Genomic DNA, 9,699 nt, shown 5'->3' on the forward strand with positions numbered 1-9,699 from the left:
AAGAAGGAAGCATATGTAAGGTACAGACAGGATAGATCGAGTGAATCCTTAGAAGAGTATAAAGGAAGTAGGAGTATACTTAAGAAGGAAATCAGGAGGGCAAAAAGGGGACATGAGATAGCTTTGGCAAATAGAATTAAGGAGAATCCAAAGGGTGTTTACAAATATATTAAGGACAAAAGGGTAACCAGGGAGTGAATAGGGCCCCTCAAAGATCAGCAAGGCGGCCTTTGTGTGGAGCCACAGAAAATGGGGGGGGGGGGGGGGGGAGATGCTAAATGACTATTTTGCATCAGTATTTACTGTGGAAAAGGATATGGAAGATATAGACTGTAGGAAAATAGATAGTGACATCTTGCAAAATGTCCAGATTTCAGAGGAGGAAGTGCTGGGTATCTTGAAACAGTTAAAGGTCGATAAATCCCCAGGACCTGATCAGGTGTACCAGAGAACTCTGTGATTGCTGGGCCTCTTGCTGAGATATTTGTATCATCAATAGTCACAGGTGAGGTGCCGGAAGACTGGAGGTTGGCAAACGTGGTGCCACTGTTTAAGAAGGGCGGTAAAGACAAGCCAGGGAACTATAGACCGGTCGGCCTGATCTCAGTGGTGGGCACGTTGTTGAAGGGAATCCTGAGGGACAGGATGTACATGTATTTGGAAAGGCAAGAACTGGTTAGGGATAGTCAACATGGTTTTGTGCGTGGGAAATCATGTCTCACAAACTTGATTGAGTTTTTTGAAGAAGTAACAAAGAAGATTGATGAGGGCAGATCAGTAGATGTGATCGATATGGACTTCAGTAAGGCATTCAACAAGGTTCCCCATGGAAGACTGATTAGCAAGGTTAGATCTCATGGAATACAGGGAGAACTAGTCATTTGGATACAGAACTGGCTCAAAGGTAGAAGACACAGGGTGGTGGTGGAGGGTTGTTTTACATACTGGAAGCCTGTGACCAGTGGAGTGCCACAAGGATGGGTGCTGGGTCCTCTACTTTTTGTCATTTACATAAATGATTTGGATGTGAGCAGAAGAGGTACAGTTAGTAAGTTTGCAGATGACACCAAAATTGGAGGTGTAGTGGACAGCGAAGAGGGTTGCCTCAGATTACAACAGGATCTGGACCAGATGGGCCAATGGGCTGAGAAGTGGCAGATGGAGTTTAATTCAGATAAATGCGAGGTTCTGCATTTTGGGAAAACAAATCTTCACAGGACTTATACACTTAATGGTAAGGTCCTAGGGAGTGTTTGCTGAACAAAGAGACCTTGGTTCATTGCTCCTTGAAAGTGGAGTCGCAGGTAGATATGATAGTGAAGATGATGTTTGGTATGCTTTCCTTTATTGGTCAGAGTATTGAGTACAGGAGTTGGGAGGTCATGTTGCGGCTGTACAGGACATTGGTTAGGCCACTGTTGGAATATTGCATGCAATTCTGGTCTCCTTCCTATCGGAAAGATGCTGTGAAACTTGAAAGGGTTCAGACAAGATTTACAAAGATGTTGCCAGGGTTGGAGGATTTGAGTTATAGGGAGAGGCTGAATAGGCTGGGGCTGTTTTATCTGGAACGTTGGAGGCTGAAGGGTGACCTTATAGAACATAGAACATAGAAGAATACAGCGCAGTACAGGCCCTTGGCCCTCGATGTTGCACCGATCCAAGCCCACCTAACCTACACTAGCCCACTATCCTCCATATGCCTATCCAATGCCCACTTAAATGCCCATAAAGAGGGAGAGTCCACCACTGCTACTGGCAGTGCATTCCATGAACTCACAACTCGCTGAGTAAAGAACCTACCCCTAACATCTGTCCTATACCTACCTCTCCCCTTAATTTAAAGCTATGCCCCCTCGTAATAGCTGACTCCATACGTGGAAAAAGGTTCTCACGGTCAACCCTATCTAAACCCCTAATCATCTTGTACACCTCTATCAAGTCACCCCTAAACCTTCTTTTCTCCAATGAAAACAACCCCAAGTGCCTCAGCCTTTCCTCATACGATCTTCCTACCATACCAGGCAACATCCTGGTAAACCTCCTCTGCACCCATTCCAGTGCCTCCACATCCTTCCTATAGTATGGCGACCAAAACTGCACACAATACTCCAGATGCGGCCGCACCAGAGTCTTATACAACTGCAACATGACCTCAGTACTCCGGAACTCAATTCCTCTACCAATAAAAGCCAGTACGCCATATGCCTTCTTCACCGTACTATTTACCTGGGTGGCAACTTTCAAAGATCTGTGTACATGGACACCAAGATCCCTCTGCTCATCCACACTACCAAGTATCCGACCATTAGCCCAGTACTCCATCTTTTTGTTACTCTTACCAAAGTGAATCACCTCACACTTAGCTACATTGAACTCCATATGTCACCTTTCTGCCCAGTTCTGCAGCTTATCTATATCCCGCTGTAACCTGCCACATCCTTCCTCACTGTCAACAACTCCTCCGACTTTCGTATCATCCGCAAACTTGCTCACCCAACCTTCTAGCCCCTCCTCCAGGTCATTTATAAAAATGACAAACAGCAATGGTCCCAAAACAGATCCTTGCAGAACACCGCTAGTAACGGCACTCCAAGATGAACCTTTGCCATCAACGACTACCCTCTGTCTTCTTCCAGCCAGCCAATTCCTAATCCAAACCTCCAGCTCACCCTCAATGCCATACCTCCGTATGTTTTGAAGTAACCTACCATGGGGAACCTTATCAAATGCCTTACTAAAATCCATATACACCACATCTACCGCTTTCCCCTCGTCCACCTCCTTAGTCACCTTCTCAAAGAATTCAATAAGGTTTGTGAGGCACGACCTACCCTTCACAAAACCATGCTGACTATCCTTGATCACATTATTCCTAACCAGATGTTCATAAATCCTATCCCTTACAATTCTCTCTAAGACTTTGCCCACAACAGAAGTGAGACTCACCGGCCTATAGTTACTAGGGTTATCCCTACTCCCCTTTTTGAACAAGGGAACCACATTTGCTAGCCTCCAGTCTTCTGGCATTACTGTAGACAACGAGGACATAAAAATCAAGGCCAATGGCTCTGCAATCTCCTCCCTTGCTTCCCAGAGATTCCTAGGATAAATGCCATCAGGCCCAGGGGACTTATCTATTTTCACCCTTTCCAGAATTTCCAACACCTCTTCCCTACATACCTCAAAGCCATTCATTCTACTTAATTGTGACTCAGTATTCACATCGACAACAATGTCCTATTCCTGAGTGAATACTGACGAAAAGTATTCATTCAGTGTCTCACCAATCTCTTCAGCCTCCACATGCAACTTCTCACTACTATCCTTGACTGGACCTATTCCTACCCTAGTCATTCTTTTATTCCTGACATACCTATAGAAAGCCTTAGGGTTTTCCCTAATCCTACCAACTAAGGACCTTTCATGTCCCCTCCTTGCTGCTCTTAGCTCTCTCTTCAGGTCCTTCCTGGCTACCTTATAACTCTCAATCGCCCCAATTGAACCTTCACGCCTCATCTTTACATAGGCCGCCCTCTTCCATTTAACAAGGGATTCCAATTCCTTATTAAACCTCGGCTCCCTCACATGACCCTTTCCTCCCTGCCTGACAGGTACATACTTATCAAGGACACTCAATAGTTGCTCCTTGAACAAGCTCCACATATCAATTGTGCCCATGCCTTGAAGCCTACTTTTCCAAGCCACGCATCCTAAGTCATGCCTCACTACATCATAATTTCCCTGCCCCCAGCTATAACTCTTGCCCTGCAGTGCACACTCTGCTGGTGCCAATATTCACTTTGGCCTCTCTCTTCCTTTTTATAATTTTAAAGAATATCTTAATGATCTTTTTTATATTATATGTTAGTTTATCCTCAGAGCTTATTTTCTCCCTTTTGTTTTTAGTCACCTTTTCTTGGTTTTTCAAATGTTCCTTATTCTCTGTCTTACTTCTAATCTTTTCCAATTATATGTTTATTCTTTCAATTTGAGATTATCTTTAACTTTCTTGATTAACCATGGTTGGTTTTTAGAATCCTTTTTCCTCACTGATCTATACCTTTGTTGGAGTGACATACTATTTTCTTAAACATCTACAATTTCTCATCAACTGTCTTTTCTGCTTACTTCTTTTACAAATTCACTCCAGCCAACACTGGCCTCATTCCAGTTAATTATCTTTATATTAATTTAGTCGGTCACTGGACATAGGCATCTCTGGCTAGGCCAGCACTTAGTGCCCATCTCTAGTTGACCTGGTGAAGATTATAATGAACTGTCTTCTTGAATCGCTGCTGTCCACGTGCTATAGGTACACCGACAATGCTCTTAGAGAGGGAATTCCAGGATTTTGACCCAGTGACAGTGAAAGAAAGGCAATACATTTCTAAGTCAAGACTAGAGTGGTGCTAGAAAAGTACAGCAAGTCAGGTAGCATTTGAGGAGCAAGAAAATTGACGTTTGAGGCAAAAGCCCTTCATCAGGCTTGACTCTAATCTCCAGCATCTGCAGTACCCATTTCTGCCTAATACATTTCGAAGTCAAGCTGAGAGTGGCTAGGGGGCACCTTGCAGATGGCAGCATTGCTAAGCATCTGCTGTCATTGCCCTTGCAGAAGTGGTCGAGGGTTTGGAAATGCTGTACAAAAACTTTTAGCAAATTTCTGCAGTGCATCTTATAGATAGTACTGGTGATGAAAGCATCGGTGAGTTCGGTGATGAAATGACTGAATATTTGTGCATGTGGCGCCAGTCAAGTGGGCTGCTTTGTCCTAAATTGTGTCAAGCTTCTTGAGTGTTTTTGGAGCTGTACTCATCCAGGCAAGTAGGGAGTATTCCATCACACCCCTCACTTGTGCCTTGTAAGTGGTATACAGGCTTTGGGGAGTCAAGAGGTGAGTTACTTGCTGCAGTATTCCTAGCTTCTGACCTGCTCTTGTAGCCACTGTATTAACATGGTGTGTCCACTTGGGTTTCTGGTCAAAGGTAGCCCAGGATGTATTTTTAGTGGGGATCCTACTATCATGCTATTAAAAGTTTTCCCATTCATTTTTGTGCCCAATGTTTTACATTCATTCCTGTTCTACAAGACAAAATCTTAAATTTTTAATTGGCCCTTTGAAGCCAGGTGTACTTTCACAAGCAGAAGGTTACTGCTGATCATAAATCAAACACATTTTGAATTTGTGACCCTATTATTAATCTCCCCTATTGCATCAATATGATCTTTGCTTACCTTATCGATTTTTTCATATTTGTGGAAGATTTTGTCTCCAACCAGTTCTTCTTCATTTTCCTCATCGTGGTAATTTAAGGGCAGGCTGTCAAAATCAACCACCTTTACAAAACCATCTGAGTCACTTTTAGCCTCCTGAAATATTGCACAATATTCCAAAAAAATTAGAAATGAATCACATTTATTACTTGTGATATCACTGCAGATGTTTCATCAATAATTAAAAAGACGGTAAAGAGTACTATCAGATCCTCGCAAGCTAAACCCAAACACAAAGAGGATCTATCTTGTGAAAAATAGAAAACAGCAAAGTTTTAAAAAATAAATAAGCATAATCTTAAATGTTTGATAGGATAAAGTCATTTGATTTCCTCCATTGTGCTTTGGATAGCTTTCCTAGGCTACACAATGAACAGGCATATAGACAAGCTACTCCTGATCACCCAGTCTGGTTTTAGTATTGCAGTAGTGTTTGTTCTTTCCCTTTGAGAAAGTCTACACTCAACATCTTTCCTTAATAACACATATAAGATTGGGATTGAGTAGCATGGAGGCTCTCCATTGCATTCAATTGCCTCACATACAATGTCCTGTCACAATTGTTTGTGCATTTGCACAGGGGAATGAAAATCAATTAAAATGAATTTTTGGCTGGTATTTGTGTTTCACATTCTGCATCCTCAAAACAATAACATTTTAAATAGAACTATTTAGTGCCATAATGTGACCGAGGGAAAAGAACCCAGAAATAATCTCGAGAAGAGTGATACACACAAAACTATGAAGTTGACCCCAAGTTTCAAGCTGAACATTACTTTTTTAAAATTTATTCAGGGGATGTAATGTTCTATATTCTATATGTGAGCTTTATTGGCAAGACTTATTGCCTGTCCCAAATTGCCCTTCTGAAGATGGTGATGTACTATCTTTTTGAACTGCTGCAATCTTAGTGGTGAGATTACTGAACTACAGCAAATCAAGAGAACTAAATGTCCAAAACGTTATATCTCCTCTTCAGAATCTTTGAAGAGGAAGAATGAATTATACTCTCCATACGTAAGGAACAGGATTTCAGTCTATAGTCTCGATGGTGAAATCCCCCATAAATGTTAAAGTAGATTATAGTAATTTATTCAATTACTTTGACCTGACATTAGTGACTAATATTGACAAATTTGGGCTTTAAATTCAGGTAGGCAGGTGAGCACATCATGCATACATGATAACACCATGGCAACTTGCATTTTTAAAATAGATTATCACTTATTGAAAAACTCTTCAGATATGTCTTACAAGGTGTCTCATTAAGACCAAAGTTAAACTACATGGTAATTACATCTCAGTTTTCAGAGATGCAGATTGCCAATGCAAACTGCTCAAACTTCATAAAATCATACAGTACAAGCAGAAGCAATTTGACCATCATATATGTCAAGGAAAGATAAATGAAAATGATATTCAATTGTCCCATTCTATTGCTCTCTTTCCTCGTTGAGCTCCAAATTTGTCCACAAATATTTATCCAATTCGCTTTTAATAATTACTATTGAATTTCCTTCCATCACCCTTTCAGATGCCACATAATAATTCATTGCATTTTAAAAATTCTCATCACCTCTCTGACTATGTTACCTTAATGTATGCTAACTAACTCGCCTATCAGTGGGAATAGATTGTCCTGGTTTACTCGTATCAAAACCATTCAGAATGTGAACTATATTAAATCTTACTTTATTGTTCTCACTGTATGAATACAAGCCCAAATTCTCTTGTCTCTCTCTGATTAACTGAAGTCCAACAACGCTACCACCATTCTATTATATCTCCACATTATTATTTCTACATTCCAAGTTTTGTGTCATCTGCATTCTTTAAAATTATGCCCTGTATACACAACTCCAGACCATACAAATAAAAGGATTGTGGTTCTATTTCCAAACCCTCTGTAGACACCACTCTGTAGTTTCTTCTTCCCGATAAATAGCTGTTCAGTACTACCTTCTGCTTTGTCCCTAGCCAGCTCACACAAGATATTTATTACACCACTTCAAAATTGAAATGGCACTTTTATCTAATCCACTGAGCACCTTTCCAGTATTGTTTGTGACAGTAAGAAGACTTTTAAAATTAGACTTTCTGGTTGGGCCGAAGGGCCTATTTCCACACTGTAAGGAAAATCATTGAGCCAGGTATTCTACTGCTCACATAACACTGAGCTTCATTCACCCTCACTGAGATTAGTTTGTTTCTTGTAACTATTGATGGGGAACAGTGGCTGATAGTGGTGGTAGGGCAGCCCCAGCGCCTTTGTGACGTCATGAAGAAGCTGCTGTGACACTGGGGCAGCTACTACGAGGTCACGAAATGGATTTTGTCGTCAACAGTTTAGATTTAACTGAAAAATGACCACTTGTGTTGCATTCAAGGTGGTAGGCTTGAGGTAACAAACGATTTCAATAGAGCTGAAAACCAACTAGAGGTGCCCTCTCAATGAAAATGATGCCCTCCTTCCCTATATCTGTAAAACAAAACAAAAAAGAATAAGTCAGTAGTATTTAAATTAAATCAAAATATACTTAACATCAAAACAGTGTTATACTAAGAGATACTAGCAATCCTTGCAAACATTACCTATGACTATCCAAACCAATAACTGCTGTTCCTGGTTTCAAAAGTTTTGTTTAATTTCAAGAAGTTTACTTCCAACATTAGCAGTAGTATTTATATTAAAGAGAGTCAGTCACTCCCTCTTTTAAGTGTGATCTAAGTCACTCTGCTAGATGCTGAACTCTTTCATTGTAATTGTAGTGGTCGTTTTACTGCTGAGAGCATTGTTGGTTTCTATTCATGCCCTCGGGGTAGGAAGGATGTAGTTATATACAAAACAAATGGTATTCCATTGAGTAGATATCACAACCCCACTGCTTCATCTTCGTTACATACCTCATGATTTGGCGATGCCGGTGTTGGACTGGGGTGTACAAAGTTAACAATCACATAACAACGGGTTTATTTGGAAGCACTAGCTTTCAGAATGCAGGTGGTCCCACAACCACCTGACCAAGGAGCAGCGCTCTGAAAGCTAGTGCTTCCAAATAAACCTGTTGGACGATAACCGAGTGTTGTGTGATTTTTAACTTTACCCATACCTCACGCCGACAATTCAATATCCTTGAACTTTGCAGTGTTTTGTTTACATTATTCGTAATACATCTATTTCACAAAAACGCAAAGTTGATTGAAACCTCCGCAACTCACCTATTTCAGTCCTGTCGTCTTCTCCGTGTTCATCAGATAAATCTGTACTTCCAGCTGGCCCCTCACTTACCAAGGCTGCAGGAGCGGCTGTGGCGAAGGGCAGGAAGAGAAACAGAGCCAAATACAGCATCATTTCTTGTTCAGCAATAGAGGTACCCGAGTGTCTGTTTCCTTTAACACTTGGCGTAGTTTTTCTTCTGGTTTGAATGATGCACCTTGGTCTGGGTTCCAGAATCAGAGGCTGCTGTTGCTGCTGCTCGCTTCCCCTTCCATCCAGAGCAGCCCTTGACGTGACAGAGGAAGGACTCAACAGGTCTCCTAGCAACAACCAAACACACAAATGGAGCAAACAGCAAATCACTTAAAAGGCTCATTGATGGGACTTGCCTACGTCCTGTGACCCTACCTCTCGTCAAATATATTTTGTTTTAGTATATGGAAATATTGGTTGTAGTGTAAAGGTATTATGAGCGAATATTAATCGATGCATTCAGGTGTTGGACATTAGAGAATGGAGACCAACTGAAAAAGGAACCGCTGATAATTGGACCAACATTCACGGACGTAATTCAGTTTTTTATTTTAAAGTCCTACATTCTGCGTTTGTAATTTTGATAAAACTGGCTGTTGTGAAGTGGAGTTGACACTAAGATTGAGGAGATCAGAAACTGAACTGATGGCACTGCCATTGGTGGCAGCGCGTCCCTACAGCACAGCTTTCCACAAGCAGTTCCCATTTATTTGTATAACCGATATATGATGGAAAATAATTATGTCGATGGGTAATATTCTTGCAAGGATCTAGGGGATCTTTAAAGCATTAATTGCAAGATGCATGGACATTTGTCCCAAAAGTTGACCCAGATGCAAAAAATGTATGAGAGAGACCTGGCCTACTGGGGGACTCTCCCATTGTAAGATTGGCTCAAAGTGAGAGTATTATTGAAGGTTTAACTGACATTCTCTAAAGTGGTGAAGGAAATATAAAAGTTACATTTCCATTTCATTTTCTGGCATATACATGCATGCTTTAATCCACTTTCTTGATTACTTTAACTTCAATCTGTGTTCAAGGTGAAATATAATCTGTGGTCTAGGAGTAATATAATCTGTAGTCAAGGTGTAACATAACCTGTGGTCTAGGTGTAATATAATCTGTGGTCTAGGTGCGATATAACCTGTGGTCTAGGTGTAATATAATCT

The 9,699-nt window shown here is 41.0% G+C and overlaps 1 protein-coding gene across 1 annotated transcript in view; it reads right to left on the reverse strand.

Moving 5' to 3' along the window:
* The window catches only part of LOC148141176 (uncharacterized), an 85,550-nt gene extending 76,141 nt beyond the window's left edge, over nucleotides 1-9,409 (reverse strand). Inside the window, exons 1-3 of the mRNA XM_087977999.1 lie at nucleotides 9,394-9,409; nucleotides 8,567-8,814; nucleotides 5,239-5,373 (exon numbers count right to left, since the gene is read on the reverse strand). Coding sequence (XP_087834125.1) covers nucleotides 5,239-5,373; nucleotides 8,567-8,814; nucleotides 9,394-9,409 — 399 coding nt within the window. The remainder of the gene's footprint in view (nucleotides 1-5,238; nucleotides 5,374-8,566; nucleotides 8,815-9,393) is intronic.
* Nucleotides 9,410-9,699: the final 290 nt, after the last annotated feature.

The sequence above is a fragment of the Chiloscyllium plagiosum genome, unplaced genomic scaffold (genome assembly GCF_037043375.1).
Source record: "Chiloscyllium plagiosum isolate Xiang-an unplaced genomic scaffold, Cpla_swu_hap1 HiC_scaffold_33, whole genome shotgun sequence".
Classification (NCBI taxonomy): domain Eukaryota; kingdom Metazoa; phylum Chordata; class Chondrichthyes; order Orectolobiformes; family Hemiscylliidae; genus Chiloscyllium; species Chiloscyllium plagiosum.